Here is a 19,374-nt window from a genome sequence, read left to right as displayed (position 1 = left end):
TGTTTTTGTTTGTTTATTTTATTCATTTGTTTGTTTTCTATTCCATTTGCTCGTTTTGGTTATTTGTTTGGTTTTCTTGTGTTCATTACCTTTATGGTGTGGTCTTTTTTTTTTTTTTGCCTCCTGTTTTCCTAAATGTTTACCGGTATTGACGTTATGTTTGACTATGCTTTATGTCTCTCTACAGCATTTTGTAAACTCTGTTTTTAAAGGTGCTATATAAATAAAGTCATTATTATTATTATTATTATCATTTAGTATATTTAGGTTGTTTTGTGCATCTTAGAGATTATTTTGTGTTTCATTGTTGTTGTTGTTCAACATATATTTGTGGTATTTTAGTCTGTCATTATTATTTTGCATTTTGTGTCACGTGGTTATGCATCTCTTTGGGACTCAAATATCCAAATATTAGTTGTACTTTTGTGTTACACTAACAAAGTGAAAAGGAACAACATTTTAAATGTGTGCTGGAAAATGGATTATTAAATAAATGTAGTTCGACATTTTACTGTCTCCTTTAATAAATAGTTCCATCCTGCTTTAAAAAAAAAACAAAAAAAAAACCTCATTTTGTCTCCGCGACAGACAAAAAAAAAAAAAAAAATCTGCATCGTGGGAGGGCTCAACTCCCTGACTTGACCGATTGTCTCCGAGAGCACCTGAAGGCGGCACCATCACCACCGCCCCCTCTGTCAGACAGTGACGTCACCGCCCTGCTAGACGGACAGCTGAAAGCTCCGGGCAGAAAGACATTGTTGACGTTTTGTTTTTGATCGCTTTTGTGTGGATTTTTGGGACATCACGCCGACATTATCCGCAGATTTAGAAGCCCGCCCTTCGACTCTGCCGTCACGCCTCAGTGCGGGGATCCAGCAAAGATGAAATGGATGTTTAAAGAGGACCATTCCCTCGGTAAAAAAAAAAAAAAAGGGGCTCGGATTGTTATGAAACAAGAGATGTTCTTGTCATGTCATGCACCCTCCTTTTATTTTTTATTTCTTTTTATTTCTTTTTTTCAGTTTCTGCGCTTTCCGCATCGATTTCGTCATATCACCCCACATAGGTGCAGAAATGCATGCTCGCCTCAGCACCCCCGCTGATGACTGCTGTAAATCCGTCACGGCTAACGTTGCATGACTAGCAACTAAGACTAAGATTGTTATTCCTGTCAGTCAAATGACCGCTGAGAAAGAAAAAAAAAAAGAAAAAAAATGTGGGGTTCATCTCTGCTACATCCAAAAAAAAAAAAAACAATCAGCTGATTCTGCCCTGAAATGTGTATTTTTCCATTTTGCATGCAGACATTGCATCACCAAATTCCATTCAAAAGTCTGCCAATTTGAACGTTGCCTTGCATGTGTTTAATGCATGGTTGAAAACCCTTGTTGGAGATATATTAGCAATCGTTGTAGTAGATTCGGCATTATGAAATAACACTTAAACTTATTTCTTATTGCATCAGGCTGCTCTGTAAGACCACCCAGGGTTTTATTCAAGCAGGGCACTGAATCGGATTTGACCGCTACTACATAGATGCCGAATTGAAGAGGGATTCCTCAGTATTTGATCCAAAGCTTGTATCATGCTCCACTGACGTGAACAACGTGTGCTTCCTAGAGGAATATTAATCCACTAAAAATTTGAACTGACTTTGGTCTAAAGTTCTTTCCATACTGAGAGAGAGAGTTGGAACAGGTTGTTGCAGCCCACTTAAGAGACGTTTTTGTCGAGTAGCTCCTCAGCCTGCGTGTTCGTGCTCTCTTCAGATAACCCCAAGGCTCCTTTTTTTTTTTTTTTTTTTTAAAAAGAAACACTTCCAAAACTAGGCCTCTTATCTGGGCTAATGAGACCGTGCACCTAAATGGATCCACCACATCTTTTATCACCCATCACAGCGCCTCCCCCGTCCTCTCGGGCCTCTTGCTCACTTGTCTGCCTGCTTATCGCCATGATAAGCATGTTTAGAATGACTCTATTAAGGCTGTTCATATGATTTATGACTTCACTTTAACAGTGTTGACTTTGAGGCACCACCAAAGAAGATAATCGCACTTAAACTTGCATCCCGCGTATAAAAGCCTCCCCCTCCACCTCCCGTTTGCTCTGCCTGTTCCGCCCTTTATGCTGAGCTCGATGGTGCAGACTGTGGGCTTGGCTGTAAAGCGGCAGAGGAGGAATCCCCTCGAGGCCTCGCTCATCCCTTTAATCTCTGACTTCCTGTTTGTTTCCCGTCTCTCCCTTTAGAGCACCGATGTGTGGAGTCAGCCAAAATACGCAACAAATACCCTGACAGAGTACCGGTGAGTTGTGGGGGAGGAGGAGGGATGTGTGGGAGGGGGGGGGGGTGGCTGTAGTGGTACAGATGGAGTGAGTGACAGAAAGTGAAAGGATAAGCAGCGAGTGACTGGCAGTTATCGGAGTGGCATCACTTGACCAGAAGGAGGGTCTTCAATCTGATGTCACTCAAACTGAACCAGAGGAATCGGCTCCTTTCTCGGTGATCAAATCTAAATATCTAAAGTCCAATTTTTTGTTTTTTTTTTGCACCAAAAACATCCTTTTAAAAAAATCACGCCAAATGTATTTTCTGTATATAGATATATGTTTAAATTAAAATGTGACACAAACCACACAATCACGTCACGGGAACCAGAATTTAAGTTCAATCTTGTGTTTTCCTTTGTCCAAATACAACTTGATCAGTTTATAGTTTAAATGTTTGTGACCGCACCATTTCCCCTCAAAAAGGTTGGTACATTTGAAGTCGCAGGTGTCCCTGAACGCAACAGAGAAGACGAGATGGCAGGAAAGACATGCAGCCAGATTAGCTCGCCGCTAACATCACTGCTAACACAACCTTCAGCTGTAAACATCCGCAGATGTGTTTCTGCTCTGCATTGTTTTGAAGACTGGTTATCCGAGTCATCTACTTATAGCCGTCACTAATGTTTTCCACAAACAAACTACAATTAGTTTCCAATTTTAGAGCAAACGGAGGTTTTCATTGACCCGATTATATATTCTAGTGTAATAATATCATATATCTCTGATTTATTTATTTCAAACTATTCCATGAATCTTTTTCTTTTTCAATCTGTCAAAAATATAGATGAGGAGAATAAAATTTAAAAAAAAAAATTTAAAAAAATAATTTTAAGGAATAAAACTAATACTGGAAAAAAAAAAAAAAAAGACAATTGAGGAACTAAATATCGGCAGCAACCAAATAAATCGACTGGACCTCACATCCTCGTGCTGCTCGTTGATATGAGACTGGTGTTACTCGATATGTAGAATTTAATTCATCTCACGCATCGGAACAAAAGCACACCGGCGCTCTAAACAGCCTTTTGTGTGGGTGACAATGCCTCTTAAAGTCAATCCCTTCGCCCAGTTCCTGCAGTCTGCACCTGTTTACCGGGAAGACAGGAAGTTCAAGGTAGAGGACTGCGAACAAGAGCATCCGTAGAACCGCCGCGGCATTAACATTTTCATTTCCCGCTGTCGACACTTCGAGGCAGCACGAGTCAATGCTTTTAACGGAAGCACTTGATCAAACGGTGGTCGCTGCCGCAGGTGATTCTCCTGCAGTTCCCTCCCCGGAGTCTCTCAGCTCGTTGGTCTGGTCTCACGGCCTTTTAAGGAACTCTGGTTCCTCGACCTACGTTTCCACCAGAGGAACCAGGGTCTAAATAAAGTTCAGAGGAAGTGGGTCGAATATCCTTTTCCTGTTTCCCAGCACTTGTTGTTTCAATGGGATGATTCGGGTTTCTGGCAATAAATTGGAGTCAATAAGAATTAGGGATTTTTTTTTTTGGGGTGGGGGGAGAAACCAGCATCTAGTGGCTGTCGGTGGAATTACACCTTAAGGTACTTCTGCATTGGCTTCGGCCTCAAGCTGTGGTAACCTGACAAACTGATACTGTCACATCCCATAATATTCATAAAGACTCTGTTACAGCAGTGAAATCCAGAGGACATTCCAGAAACGGTGTATTTGTCTGTTAATGCGTGCGCTCCAGGTGATCGTGGAGAAGGTGTCCGGCTCCCAGATTGTGGACATCGATAAGAGGAAGTACCTGGTGCCCTCTGACATCACAGTGGCCCAGTTCATGTGGATCATCAGGAAACGCATCCAGCTGCCTTCAGAGAAAGCCATCTTCCTGTTCGTCGACAAAACTGTCCCCCAGTCCAGGTAGGAACAAAAGCACGCGCTGCAGTAAGTAGGTGGATAATCTGAAAGACGTCCTCACCCAGGTAGAGACGCGATGTGGCAGCAGTGCAGCTTTTTGCTGATGGTCTTTATTTGTTTATGATATTTTTGGCACTTTTTGGCTGAAACGATTTATTGACAATTAACTGCTATATGTAGTTATTTTAAACAGGACAGCAAAAAACAAAAAAACTTTTCTTTATTCTGCAGAGGCAATACTTAACAAATAATTTTGCTTCACAATTTAATAAAGCTATGATTTATTATTTATCCTGTAAATTTTTTTTTTAAATTATGGTATAATGTGTATCCTTAGTGCTTGATTTAAATTGCATATTCATTTGTTAAAAATTAGAATAAATACAATTTAGGGTTTCTTTTTTTTTTTTTTTTCAGCCTTTTCTTAAATTGCTTAACCAAAACTGAACATTAGAAACTTCATACGGAAAAATTAATTGCAGGCACGGTTGATTATTTCTGCTAATCCGACCTAATTGCCTGGCAGCTCAGCGTATGTGTGGCCTGATAAGAAATTGCAGTAAAGAAATGCAAAAGTAGGTTTGATGTCATTTAGAATTGGTGTCTTTACACTATTTGTCCACCTGAGGGCGCTGACAAGTTGATTTTTGTATCGCTAAAAGTCTCACACAGAATCTAACAAACGGCTGCAGGCCGAAGTACGACATTATTGAATTTTTAATCCCCCGAAAGCAAACATACGACTTCTGAGTGTGTCAGTAATCGATTTCCCCGTGAAAGAGGTGAAGCCACACCTTCAGTCTCAAATTACATTCATCCAAAAAAAAAATACACAATTTCTTCCGCTAGCGCTCGTAGCTATTGACGTGCTAACGTGCCGCACCTTCACAGAGTTTATCTGAGGGATCTGACCGGCTTCCCAGAGCCCGGTGTTTATACGTATACGTGTAATATTGTATGTATCTGTAAATAGGAAAATAAAAGGAAGGAATAAACGTATAGATTGAGCCAACGAGAGGACGTGTTGGAAACTGTGGTTCAGACCTTCTGTGCTTTTGGGTTGAAGATCCGCGTGAAGCATCTAGAATTTGAAGCTTTGCGTTAATGTGAGACCATTAAGATTCCAGATTTAGACTCCAGTGTTTGATACTCAAAAAGACTTTCACGCTTCATGTTTTAGTCTCTGCAGCATTTCCTGAACAGGGAAGAATTTTCCTAAATGTTCTTGTGCTCGCCGCTGTACCTTTTGGTGCAAAAAAAAAACAACAAAAAACCAACAAAAAAACAAACATGTAATTTTAAACACCTTATCCACTATCGTGGGCTTACGTCCGTCCGGACTCTGGAGATGCAAACATAATCAATTCCACTGGACTTTGCGCGAGATCTAATAAGAGCGTGGGTTTCTGCTGTGTGTTGCAGCCTGACGATGGGCCAGCTGTACGACAAGGAGAAGGACGAGGACGGCTTTCTGTACGTGGCCTACAGCGGAGAAAACACCTTTGGTTACGAGGCCTTTTATACAGCACAGGGTTAACACTTCACCTAAATACCAGTCCCTCTCCCACACACACACACACACACACTGACACACACTGACACACTAGGGCCCAACATACAGTATACTGGTGCAGAGTGCGTCTGACATTGGCCTTTACATGTGTTACACAAGTAACGCACTTACACATTTGACACTGGTTCATTTTTTTGATACTGAAAACTACAAATTTATGGTGAAAATGAGCTCCACCAAAAAAAAAAAAAAAAAAATGCTACAAAACGCTCGACAGGCTCAGACGATCATTAGCGTCGAGGAAAGCTCGACTTTAACGGTCCGGCCTTTTTTTTTTTTTTTTTTTTTTCACGATTGCTGTTTTAAGGTCAGTTGTGGAGAGAAATATCTTGAACACTGCCGTAAAATCAGATTAACGATCGCCGCACGTTACGAGCACATCGGACAGCCATTCATTTTTCCAAGTATCGACATCAGTATTAAAACAACAAAAACAACAACAGCAACATGAAAACACACAGAATCAAGCTACGTTTTCTTTGTCGTCACGGATATTTGTGTTGTGAGCCGATGTGAGGAAGGAACCCTGTGATCATGTGATTAACCACCTTGTTTGTGCGGCTCATCGTATCACGTCTGAAATCTTCAGGATGTAACTTAAAAAGTCCGCAAGTTACCCTCGGCGTCTCCGCGACGGGCTCCACGAAGCGTTTACACGTGCGAGAGGAGGCGGCTGAGGTGACGGAGACTGATTGTGAATGACGACTGTGAGCCGGTGAGTCCGGCGCCGGGCCGGGCCGGGCCGGGGGACCGGCACTCGTCCCTGGGTGGGTGGGGGGAGTGGAGGAGGGGTACCGGGTGCTCCCCTCCCCCTTTCCCCCCCCTCCCGGCCTGGCTGTTTTGTTTTTGCACATTATGTTGGCCGAGTGGGCGTCAGGATTCAGACTCGGGACGCGAATCATAAAATATCCGACATTTTACTTGAAGTTTATCGCGTTGTATTGTGACTTTTTTTGGGGGGGGGCGTCGTCACGACTCGACAACAAACTGAACTCATCGAAATTAGTTTATCAATTAGTTACAAACGAGTGAAGAATGACCTGACAATTAATGAATCCTTAATGCCTCATTCATTACTCATCCCTTCATTCAATCATTCAATCATGAAATATTAAACAATTTTAAGCTACTAAAACTCGTACTTAATCTGTTTATTACATTTATTTTGAGGGGGCCAGCATCCCTTATGCTGACTCGTCACTTTAAAGCTCCATGAATTGTGTTTGACTTCTATTAAAGGTGTCTGATTTGATTGAAATTGCCATTTAAAAAAATGTCAATTTCCTCTTATTTATTTTTTTTAGCATTTAAATATGGGCAGGTTATTCTCAGTAATTTAAAAAAAAAAGTTAATATTTATTTACCATTTTCTGTTTTAATTCTGTTTAAAAGTTAAGATATCTCAAAATGACAAAACTGCGGTTTGACCAAAGGATATTCTCAGACGGTAAAACGTTTTTTTTTTAACATCCATCAGTCCTGGTTGCAAGCAGTGAAAACCACATTTGGCACGACGAGATTTTGGGAATCTCGGATGCAAACCACATTTAAATCCCATAAAATGGATCCTACTTCTGTAAACACGAGGTTTTATTGATTCCTGCTGCTCCTCGCCAGGTGAGAAAGGGATGATTTATTAACACAGCGTCTCTCCTTCTTTTCTCTGGTAAGTTTTTCAACTGCTTCGTCATCGATTCTTTACTGAGTGATAAAAAATTTTTTTTTTTAAATTCTCATTTAACCGTTCCTTAATTATCAGGTCATTTCTGATTCGTTCCTCAGTAACTACTCACATTTCTGCTCCCCTCCGCCGCCATCGTCGACCTTTACATCCGTTAGTAGTTGCCTACATTACCCAGAATGCTTTTCTTCAACCGACATGAGCGCATCTGCCTTTTTCCTTTTTCGCTGCAGACATTTTGACCTTTCAAACGCAAGGTTCAATTAAAGTAGCTGCAGTGGAGGAAGAATTCAGTATTAACACCACACTGCATTTTAAGTGTTACTTCAAAATATAATGAAAAATAAAAAGTATTCAGAAGTTTCCTATTGCTGTACATTTTTAACCCTCCTGTTGTCCTTGTGTCAAAATGACCCGCAGCTGTGTTCAACCAATTTCTATTTTAGTTTCATATTTTTTGGGATCATTGGTGACGAGGAGGCTGTGAGGGTTTCTTTAAAGAGTGATGACCAATGATCCCAAAAAAATATCAAAATATAGAAATAAAATAGAACTCGGTTGAACACAGCTGCGGGTCATTTTGACCCGAGGGTAACAGGAGGGTTAACATTAGTATTACCTGCTTTATTTTATGAGTGTGTCATGAGATTGTCGTTATATCTCGTTAATATTTGAATGATTTAAAAAAAAAAAACAGGAAATGCTGGTTAATAAAATCTATTAAAGGAAATTTTAAGCCTTCACTTTTGTTAATGATTGAAACCGACATGCTCACCGTGAACCCACAGTAACAAAGTGACCGTAATTTGATTTGATTTGTTGAGGAGGTTTCAGACGCTCTTATTAACTTAAATCAGAGCGAAACATCCGGTGTGTTTCCACGTTTTGCTCGACCCCATTAAAGTTTTCATGTTTGTGCACCGCTGGGCTGATTCAGGCTGTTCAACTTCTGCAGACGTGTAACATGCGGATGGGACGCGATGATATTCAGGATTGTCTTATTTCGTCTGTGTTGTATGCTCGTTAAATATATATCAAAAAGACATAAAGGAATTTTAGATATCTGAAAAAGGTAAGGTAGCTGGAAGACCTGACCAATAAAAACTCATTTAAAATGGATTCGTAAGGTCTCTCTGTCTTATTGAAAAGGAATATAATTCATATTTAATTTCATATTTCTTGAAAATAAAAGGTATCCTGAGAAGTATGTGGCTACGAATAGCGCTATGGAGTCGCATAAGTGGGTCCCTGTTTTTTTTTTATTATTTGTTTCTTAAAGGCAGATTGAAAACACGTTTAAAATGATGTAAAAATGGTTGTTTTTCAAGGGCGGGGGTGGGTGGGGGGGGGGGGACACATTAATCTGAAATACACCACGTTAAACAAACTGAAATGATTCCTTTAGCAACATAAAAATCGAGACCACAGAATCACATTAAACACACAACGCGAGGCGTCCTGCTCATAACCGGCAGCATGTTGTGGAGTATTAGCCGAGAGGAATCAGCTGGAATCTGCTGAGCTGACGCTAAAACACAACCGATCCTCAGTGCCCGGATTGATTTGGTGTCTGGTCTCCGGCGAAGAGCTTCACTGCTGTGCAGAAATATGCAGGTTCAACTCATTCTTTTGTCTCTATGAATGAATATGCGTCCGAGACAGGGCCACGTTATTGTCCCTTTATTCACACCCAGAAGCTCGTCAGTGCTTTTAGAGCCGAAGGACGGACGACCGGTTAATCAATCAATCAATCAATAAGACAGCTGAGAGAGAATTCATTATTTTGATGCCTGATTAACTGTTTAAGACATTTTCTTTAGCAAAAATCACTTCTCAAATATAGTAACTCAATATCTTTGACTGGTTTTAAGACAAAACAATCTGAATATGTTAACTTGACTTCAGGGAATAATAATGGGGCAGAAAATAATTGCCAGAAGGATAGATAAGGAAAATAATTGCCGCTGGAAGCCTCTTATAATGAAAAGCTCATATAATGAAATAATTCAACTTTTCCTCGGGTCGACTGGGTTTATTACTTGACAGACAGAAAAACGGACACAACTTTACCATAAATGACCAAAATATTACCGAAACAATTAACGTGTTAAAATGATATTTGCCCTTGGCGAGGGACGGAATTGATTTTGTACTTCGATGGAGCAAATCTGTGCAAAATCAAATTATGTAGGCAAAAAGTATTTGGAGTGAACCTGAGACTTTTTTTCTTTTTTTTTTTAATGTGATTTTGGGAAATGCAAAATGACACAAATGAAAGAATTTGAGACTGTTGGGAACATCAAGAGTCTTCGAACCCTGTTTCCCACCGACAGGTACGTCCGGCTGTGTTTTTTCAGAGCACAAACAACCAGCAGTCGTCTGCTGTCACAACACACGCAGAGAAAATAAAGCCAGCGGGTCATCAGACTCTCTGAACAGCGTGACGTCGCAGGGCCAGAACCAGCTGAGCCAACAGGCGAGACGATGGAAACGAACTCTGGGACGTAAGAGGAGTCCACTCTGTCCCTTTTTAAAAAAATGTTTTTTTTTTTTTATTAAAGGTGTGACGGGATTGCGTTGGTCTTTTTCCAGCGGCCGTCCCGCGTCTTAAGTGTCTCACGAGTCAAACTCCGGGAAGGGCGGCGATACTTTGGAGGCCGGCGGTTGTTTTGACCTCTGACCTCTCCCGGTTGCTGCGACAACAAAGACAGGTTTGTTTTTTTTTCCCCCCCGGAGCCGAGGACGAGGACATTCCTGCTGTTTTCGTTTTTCAGTGGAAAAGGAGGAGGTCTCTGTCGCCGCGGGGCCACAGAGGGAAGGCCCGGCGGCGGAGCTGCTGCCAGGCCTGCTGGTACGACCGGGCCGCCTGCTTGTAGTCCCAGTAGGTCTGCAGCTGCGTTGCCCTGAACACACATAGGAAAAGGTGCGGAAGGGTGGAAGGGGGGTGGAGGGGGGGGTTCGTTATTCTTCTTCTTGGGTGTCCGCATTTAAATTCTGAACCGGGGGCATCGCGACCCGGGGAAGGTCACCGCGGAGCGGATGAAACGGGTTTGAGTCTTGGTTTTACTCGGTGAGGAAGCTTCTTAAACTCAAATGGCAAAATGTCTCTCTGCATACCAGACAGTCATTCCACAAAGTCTTGCCCTTGTGTGCTGAAAAAGCGTTTTATCACCTAAATGTGAAGTATTTTCATCCTCAAAGGGGAGTTTCTCTCCTAAAATGGTTAAGAGACGCCGACACTTCTGACAGCAGGAGATTTCAGCACATTTCCTGAACATTTGTGAACGCTCAACTCGGAAGTGGGACGTTCCCAAATGGGGAATTTCTTTCCTGAATCCCAGCTGCCCGAACACACAAATCAGTCACAGCGACTACCTGCAGCTATTTCCAGGCTCGCTACGGAGTTAAGAGGACCATTATTATCATCTTGAGAAAGTGGCCAGGGGTCGGGTTTACACCCGCAGAGATCCGGCTGATCCGATCACTTCCCCTGAATTAACATGCTGCTAACACGCCGTGTTAAATGGGGTTAAAAACGTCTGCTGGGAAAAGGAAAGCGCCGGCAACACAATCCGGTATCTTGATCATATTCGGATAACTTGGACCAGTTTGGATGTCAAGTAGCAGATTAATGTATTTCTCATCGACTCTCTACAACCGCAGACGGTCGGGACCTTCCTGGTACCTCAAGTCGTCTCTCTACATACCAGACAGTCATTCCACAAAGTCTTGTCCTTGTGTGCTGCAGTTGGGTATGAGTGTGTGTGTGTGTGTGTGTGTGTGTGTGTGTGTGTGTGTGTGTGTGTTGAGCCAAGTGTGGGCCAGATCAGGTTATCTGTTGAAATGCTGATGAACAGAAGGACCACTGTTCCTCCTTTTGGAGACGATTCTCAACACACACACACACACACACACACACACACACACACACACACACACACACACACACACACACACACACACACACACACACACACACACACTGTCTTATATTCATTTTCCTGGAGGTTTCCCTTCATATTAACCCGAAATTCAATGATTTATGTTTTCAGGGGATTTTGCTTTTTTTTTTTCCTCTCACAAAAACGGAGGTGAATTTTGACAACGTCAAAACAGACACGACAAAACTAGGAGAAGCATGTGAACAGAAACCAGAGAGAGCAGCAGATGAAACGCGAGCACTAAATGTCACTTTCGGTCACTAATCCTTTGGATTTTCCATAATTTGATACGAACAACAGGTAAATTTGTACACGAGTGGACTTCCAGTTCGACTGAGAAAGAAAAAGGACGACTTTTTGTTTTGTTGTTGTTTGGTAATTCCCTCCACTATGTATCTAATCTCCTGTTTTCCTGTTTCACAATTACATCGAAAAACATCGATTTACAGTTCAAACATTTCATATTTCAAGTTTCTCAAGTTTAACATTTTTGCTTGCTCTTGTCTCACATTATAAATAACAACATATTAAAAATAATAAATAAATTGAATATTTAGGAATTTAAGAACTTAAAATTATAATTAGCTGCAGCCATAATAACATATTTTAAGTTTTTATTCGAGTGTTGAAATGATCAGTCGATTAATCGACTGCAAATACTTTAACAGTAGATTATTTCTTTCAGGAAAAAGCAAAAACTGGAAAAAAAAAATTCTCTATTTTCAGCTTCAAGCCTCTCGTGTCACAGAAAACTGAACATCTTTTGCTTTTTGACTTTTCTCAGACAAAACAAGACATTTTAGATGTAATATTAGATCCTGTGAAGCTCTGATTGGCAGATTGGTCAATAATTAAAAAAAAAAAAATACTCATTAACTGCAGCCTCCGTGCTAATGATTTCTAAAAAGTATCCTTAACTACCTGTTGGTCCATTTAAGGACCAAATTAATTTTATATTTCAAGTCAGAGGTCTGGAAAAACGGCACAAACAGAAATATTTTGTTTCTAACGTTCGTCGGTGCGACGGCTCGAAAAAAAATCTTCAAGACCTTTGTAAGTAAAATTTCGGACTTTTTGAGAAACCAAACGTCATTAAGTGTTTTTAGGACCTGCAGATTTCCTGCTTGAACATGAGCTGGTAAATGTTTCACTATTTCACTCAATTATTTACCCGTTTTTATGTTCGACTAAATCAAACAGAGAAAATAAAGCCTCACACACACACACACACGCACGCACACACACACACACACACACACACACTGATCCAATTTGTGGATAGTCTCAGCGAGCTATATGACACCCCGCACCCTCTGGCACGGTGCCGACTACAAAACAAAAACCAGACGTAAATCGTGAGCTGCAAACAAAAGCATAGGAAGGTCACACACAACAACGGCCGTAGTGACACACTTAAATATACAAACAAAAAAAAATAAAGAGTTCTGCTTGAGGGTAAATATCAGAGGGTACCCTTTAAAAGATAAATCTCTAGTAATGAAGCCTTACTGCTGCTGGTAGTTCGTCTCGTTGTGTATTCGAACGGGCTTCAGGACGAGAGCGGATGATAGCCAGACTTTTTTTTTTTTTTTTTTTTTTAGGTTGTTCAGAGTTTTTGGGAGAGAGTTTAAAATCGTGAAAGAGCTTATTGTTTGTTACCTGAGCGAGTCGGGGAGTGATGAAGGGTCGGTGGCCGACACCAGAGACAGGAAGGAATGAAACAGCTCCAGTTTACACAGAAGAGACCTGAAGACACACAAACACGCAGAAAAACGTCTCTCACATCTCCGTCGTGGTTTAAAACGAAGTAAACGGTGAATTCTCGTCTTGTCATTACAATTATAATGTACGACGAGAGTGTTTCTGTCCTACCTGGCTTTAGGTGTGCCCAGGGTCTTCCTGGTGACTCCATGTTTGTAGCCGTTGGCAGTGACATCTAGTGGCTGTTCGGGCACATTACACCAGCTGATGGCTGAAACACATGGAGCTGATGTAAAAATGCAGGTAGGCCTGTGAGCTGTGCTCCTTATTTGAGCACCTGCCATTAAGTTTGCATAATTTTGCATCATAAAACAGCTGAAAGGTCATATTTCCATCATTATTTCCACCCTTTGAGGTTTGACCGGCGCTGTTTTAATGAGGTTATGTTATTACGCCCCCTTTCTTCTGAGATCGTGAATTGCACACCAGTGGAGAATTAGCTGCATCGACTGTTTATCTCAAGACGCTGAACTTCTCATAATTGACTGATCGCATTTTGATGAGCATCTGCTGACATTAACATCACGCACTTCAAAAGCCAAACAGAACTTTCTAGTTTTAAAACGTGGAGCCCAGTAACTAGGAGGAGGTGATTTGTTGAATTTGTTGCTAACAGCTGACATCAAAGGTGCTATTTAGGACATATGCTTCACTTTTCAATGTCAATTAATCACTTTTCTTCTTCTTTATAAGGTGTACGTGTAATTATTAAACTATGAGGACGGTTATACTATAATAACAGCATAAAAAGAGCTGGAAGACACAATTAGGTTGTTAATGACAATAACTTGTAGGACAAGTAAGCATCAATTCAATTTTCAAGGTCGGGACAGCTTTAACTGCAGATGCAACTGTGCACCAAAGTTTTTTCATGATATCATCTATAAATCCATTTCACTGTTCTGGGACCTATGAAAAGAGTCAAAAAAACATTTTGACTTGTCAGAGTAAGACGAGCACATTCGATACCGATAACAACAGCTGTTCTATTCATACAGATGTTGACGATGCGACTGCTGTTCACACGTAGCACACCGGCAGCATCAGCGCTCCCGTCTCAGATCTTCAGAGACAAATGTATTTTTAGATTTTGTGCATGCGCACGTGTGTGTGTGTGTGAGACGGCCCTACCTGCCCCACAGGGGGAGACGCGTCCCTGTCCGGCCCGGTGTCGGAGCTCGGTCTGGGCCTGGCTGAAGGGGAACTCCAGGCTGGACTGGAGCAGCGCCGGTGGACGCACAGAGAAACCAGCAGGGAGGTCCGATACATGGCAGCACCTGGAAGTGGAGGAGGAACACATTCAAGATCAGATACATCCGACCAGAACAACACGGTGACCGGAGAGCAGCCACACCGACACGTCTTTTTATACAAATATACAGGAATGTGAATGACGGAGCTCACAGGGACAAACCCACTGAGATTTATCTGAGAATTTATAGCTGGTACAAAAACCGAATATACTTTAGTCTAACGCCCCGAGAGGTAAAAAAAAAAAAGTCATTTAATGCAGTTTTATAATATGTATCTAAGTCATTGGTCTCTGAATCTGGGGGAGATCAAAAACAACAACAACAACAACAAAAACAGAACTACTGAAACAGAACTACAAACAAGATAAGTTAGAAATCTCTTATTCCAGCTTTCTTCAGTTTTCTAATCAGGAGTTAAACTGTAAAACACTTTAATGGTTTGTCCGTGTCAGAAAGAAAGAAAAAAAAAAAAAGGCAAAGCAAGTTCACCAAAGCCAAAGTTTAGGTCTTTTTTTTTTTTTGTGGACATACAGTCTCCAACCTGAAGATGTTGAATTCACTTTGACACCTGTCGGTAGATTATTTGTTCACCTCGTGACCAGAGCTCTCTCCATCGCCTCTCGGCTGTATGGACACCCCCCCACCACCACGCTGCTGAAGCAGAGCGCCTCCTGGAGGTAGTGGGACAGCAGCGCGCCCTGGAAGCCCAGCACCCCCCAGCGGGCCAGCTTGTCGCTGCAGCAGAGGGACAGAGTCGCCTCCCCTCGCCCGGGTTTCACCCGCAGCACCCCGGTGCTGTGGTACCCCGCCCCAGGGTGCAGAGGGTCGGCCGGGCCACCCGGGACACACTTGGCCCCGGTTCTGTGAATGTCTGGGACCCGCGGATGCGGTCCAGAGCTGTCAGTCCGAGGCAAGTCCGGGGAGCCTGTGGGCTTCACCTCTGGTGTTGCTGCATCCGCTGAGACGGTTTCCACAGGTGTTTCTGTAAGATGACTCTTTAAAGTCGCAGATCCAGACTGTTCTGTGTCTCCTCTGTCCTCTTGCTTTGTCTCCGCTGTTTCCTGCTCCTCCAGACGGGGAACCTTAGAGTTTCGCCCCTCGCTTGGTTCCTCCGCTTTCCTTTTCAGGTCTCCTCCTCCGTCGGTCCGTTCGGGGCCCTTTCCAGACGCGACGGGAGGACAGGGCTGAGACTGGCCGTCAGTCACGGGGACGATGGAGGCGTCGCCACCTGGAGATACACAATAAGTCTCAGACCGATTCCAGCTTCCCGCACAGTCGTATTAAACTAAATTGTGAGAAGCAGACAGTCGGTGAGACTCACAGGGAGTGTGACTGCTAAAGAAGAGGAAGGAGACTCCCGGCTGAAGCGTCCACTTCCCTCGCTGATCCGACGGACAAAACACAGCGCTGCCTCGACCGCTCACGGCCGTGCGCAGCTCCTGGATCAGGTACCTACGAATACACAAAAACTCAATGCCAGAAGGCTAAACTCAACTTTAAGAATAATAAAGTCTCAACATGGAGTATCAGAGCAGACGAGGACGCAGACGAAAGCGAATACAGATGAAGACGCTCGCCTGATGCACCCTCTTCTGGCAACGACCTCCGCGTGGCTGTCGTTAAGTACATCACCTACAGGGATGAAGGAATTAAGAAAACAAAAAAATATATGAATCCAAATGTAGCTTTTTAATAAACCAAGACAAACATCAATGAATGTTTTTCACACCGAACACCGGTTCATATATCTATAAAACATTCACATTAATTCACAGTTAACTTTGCATACAGGGTATGTATTTCTGTGGACATTTAAATCACTCCACGCTGCGATTAGCAGAACAAAAACAATAATGTGCCGCGTGGCGGCAAATCTATACGGCTGTGCTACCAAAATAAAGTATATAAAGTAAATGAAAACAAAGACGGTGAGAGTTCAGCACATAACTAAAACAAAACAACAACAAAAAAACTATTAACAGGACCACCCACCTTTAGGACTCATAGCTGTCTGTCCAACACATTTGGTCCCAGTTCCCAGAGAAACAACCTCCATTTCAACTGGAAAAATAAAATACATCTTTATATCTGTCACTTCTGCACATTTGTACAGTTTAGGCTGTTAGTAGACAGAAAATGTGTTGTTGAAGTGTAGATTGGATTGCATTGCATTCTTTTCACCTGTTTTATTACTGTATAACAATAATATAACACTGCTGGTTTTTGGAAAAAAGGCGTTTTAAAGTCATGCAATTTTAAATTTAAAAAAAAAAAAATTAAAAGTTTCCTTCCGGCTAGTTAAAGGACACGACTTTCATAACAACAGAAATGTGTTGTGGTTCATTCTGGCTGTTCCAACCTGAGCCGGAGCTTCCACGCCGGGTGACTTTGACCACGGCGGCCAGCAGGGTCCACTCTCTGCCCGGCTCAGGCTTCCCTCTCCGGGGAAGCTGGCCGAAACGCTCGTAGCACAACTTGGCGACTTCATCCGCGTTCGCCATATTTTAACCGGACGGGGACGCGGACGTGAAGACTTGGCGGGCATTAATAATGTGATTGAAGCTGATGTTAAAATGTATTTTAAAGAGCCCAACCCGGACGTTTCACTTCGGTTCGGTTCAGCCGGCTGCGTCGCCTGGAGGCGTCTCCAGACCGCGAAGAAGTTACTTCCGGGCCGCGCCAAGGAAGGAGTGACTTTCACAATAAAAGCTCTAAATTTATGAAGAGCTGAAATCTTCTCCGTTTTTTTGTTTTTTTTGTTTTTCAATCTTCTTCTATTGTTATTCAAGCGATTATTATTCCTTTTCTCCCTCAAAAATAAATGGACTATTTGGAGGCTTTATCATATTCAAAAACTAAAGAGATGCCCCGGCGCACACCGTTCAAATGCGACCAAAATTGCCACAGATATTCTTTGGATAGTAGATATACCTGTTTTCAAGAGGGTCTGCGGTGATATTAAAAATAATCTTCCTGTAATGTGTAGTGTATACAGAACTTTTTTCAATTTCTCCAAAAGTTTCAACTTCACTAAAATGTTGAAATTGCACATCCGTTCCTGGATCATCCTCCTGGAAGTCCTCCATCCTGTTCTCAAACACCAGAACATTTGATTTTGATTGATTTTTGATTTTATACACTTTATTAATCCCCGAGGGGAAATTTCTTCACTACAGCAGGGGGGCTCTCAGGGGGGAGATGCTGCAGCAGGCTGCCACTAGCGCGGCGCCAGGTAACCTGACCTGAAGTGCATGTTTTTGGATGATGGGAGGAAGCCGGAGAACCCGGAGAGAACCCACGCAAGCACAGGGAGAACATGCAAACTCCGCACAGAAAGGCCCAGGACCGGATTTGAACCCGGAACCTTTTTTGCTGTGAGGTGACCGTGCTAACCACTGCACCACCGTGCCGCCCAAATTTACCTGCATTTATCAACTGCATAAAAAAGCAGATTAAACTACATTCTAGAATATTATAATATTTAGTTTTAGCATGGCCAAAATTACTGATTTGTTTGCTCTATCAACTCAGAAATCCCCTTTTGTTGAATTAATGTCCCTTCGAGGTGCTTCGACACCTATAAGGCAGGTCAATTTAAAAATGCTTTGTACCACAGTGCCTTTTTGAATTACCTGATGTGACTGAGGGCTGAATCACCAACCGGACAAAGCAGGGCTTCGGACCCCCGGCCCATTTAAGTGGAATATATAGAAAACCCCAACCCTCCACCCTCTGCCATTTTACTTCTTTTTGAAGTTGTTTGTTGTTGTTGTTTTGCATTTTGCTTTGTGCTAGTGTTGCATCACTTTGTTGTTTTGCCTCTCTCTGTAGTGACTTAGGAGTTTTTTCTGCAGTCTTTTCCTCTGTTGCATTTCTTTCCAGTTGTTTTGGCATCTTTTCTAAAAATCCATTTTCCATCAAGAAGTGCTAATAGTCACTTCAAACTTGTACTTGTTCTCTGGCTCGGGTGTCCCCGTCCCCTCGGACCACATGTGCCCCATCGATGAGTCCTCCCGTGCTGCTCGGTACATTTGTAGTCTTCCCACCGCAGAGTGTTTCAGTTTCTGCTTCCGGTCTCGGCTGCAGTTGCATCCAGAGATGATAATCTGCGACACCACTGTTGTGCCTTGAAGCTGCATGTTAAAACAGTTAAAGGGGGGGGGACTGACAGTGGAGACACATGAAAAAAAAAAAAGGTTGTTTATATGGTTACGTCCAAACATGTATTTTCAATTATTGCCATCCTGCCGGCCAAACCACAAACTGTGGCCTGACGTGTGGAAAATGCTGCTGCTTCTGGCACAGTGGTATCTACATCCCCGATCCTTCCATTTCAACCAGTGAGACCGACAAGCTGAGACTGGGTTCAGCTTGTCGAGTCAAAGGCAGAAGAATAAAATACATTCCTCAAGTCATCTTTAATGCTTTCGATTCAAAAACGTGTCTTTATAGTACAGAAAGGTACTCCCCATGCCACTACAGCGGATGTGTAAAAGAAATGAGTTTATTTCCTTATGTGGTCTCTGTACTCTTAGTGGGCTGATTTTATGTCATTTTATTGTGCTGCATTGCTTTATCTCCTGTATGCAAGGCACTTTTATTACCATTTAAGTTTATTATTATTATATATTAGTCGAGAAAATAAACAGAAAACAGAAAAACAGGCTGTTGTTGTGCTGAGTAGACAAGAAATAGACCCCCCCCCCCAAAAAAAAAATGTCAGGAAATGTATATTTTCCAAATATCTAAATATATAGAAGAGTACATGGAAAAGTTTATGTTTTGATAAATGGCAACTAAAATTTAAACAGAATATCCCTGATATGGCCCAAATAATGATCAAATTCCCAGACAAAACCCCCCGACTTTCCCTGTTTTGAACATTGACGTTCCCTGATGTTCCCTGACCCGCGGGAACCCCGTTAATAGTTTATTTTGTTACGACAGGTTTAAAAAGACATCGACACGGC

General features: G+C 42.3%; 2 protein-coding genes across 2 annotated transcripts; one reads left to right on the top strand and one right to left on the bottom strand.

Moving 5' to 3' along the window:
- Window positions 1–693: 693 nt before the first annotated feature.
- gabarapl2 (GABA(A) receptor-associated protein like 2) lies at window positions 694–6,903 on the top strand. Its single transcript, XM_069714290.1, has 4 exons — window positions 694–915; window positions 2,248–2,303; window positions 4,026–4,198; window positions 5,618–6,903. The coding sequence occupies exons 1-4, from the start codon at window positions 882–884 to the stop codon at window positions 5,730–5,732; spliced, it is 378 nt and encodes a 125-aa protein (XP_069570391.1). The 5' UTR covers window positions 694–881; the 3' UTR covers window positions 5,733–6,903.
- A 2,323-nt stretch (window positions 6,904–9,226) lies between these two features.
- Window positions 9,227–17,047, bottom strand: adat1 (adenosine deaminase tRNA specific 1). The gene is made up of 9 exons (XM_069714337.1): window positions 16,764–17,047; window positions 16,397–16,465; window positions 15,982–16,036; window positions 15,726–15,856; window positions 14,996–15,632; window positions 14,283–14,428; window positions 13,263–13,362; window positions 13,050–13,136; window positions 9,227–10,352 (listed from the first exon to the last, which is right to left on the bottom strand). Exons 1-9 carry the CDS (start codon window positions 16,903–16,905, stop codon window positions 10,220–10,222), a joined length of 1,500 nt encoding a protein of 499 aa, XP_069570438.1. The 5' UTR covers window positions 16,906–17,047; the 3' UTR covers window positions 9,227–10,219.
- Window positions 17,048–19,374: the final 2,327 nt, after the last annotated feature.

The sequence above is a fragment of the Brachyistius frenatus genome, unplaced genomic scaffold (assembly GCF_029030835.1).
Source record: "Brachyistius frenatus isolate BFR_SWC_R1_liver_20210118 unplaced genomic scaffold, ASM2903083v1 Contig_129, whole genome shotgun sequence".
Taxonomy (NCBI): domain Eukaryota; kingdom Metazoa; phylum Chordata; class Actinopteri; family Embiotocidae; genus Brachyistius; species Brachyistius frenatus.
The sequence above is the reverse complement of the archived record's forward strand: the minus strand, read 5'-3'. Positions and strand labels throughout refer to the sequence as shown.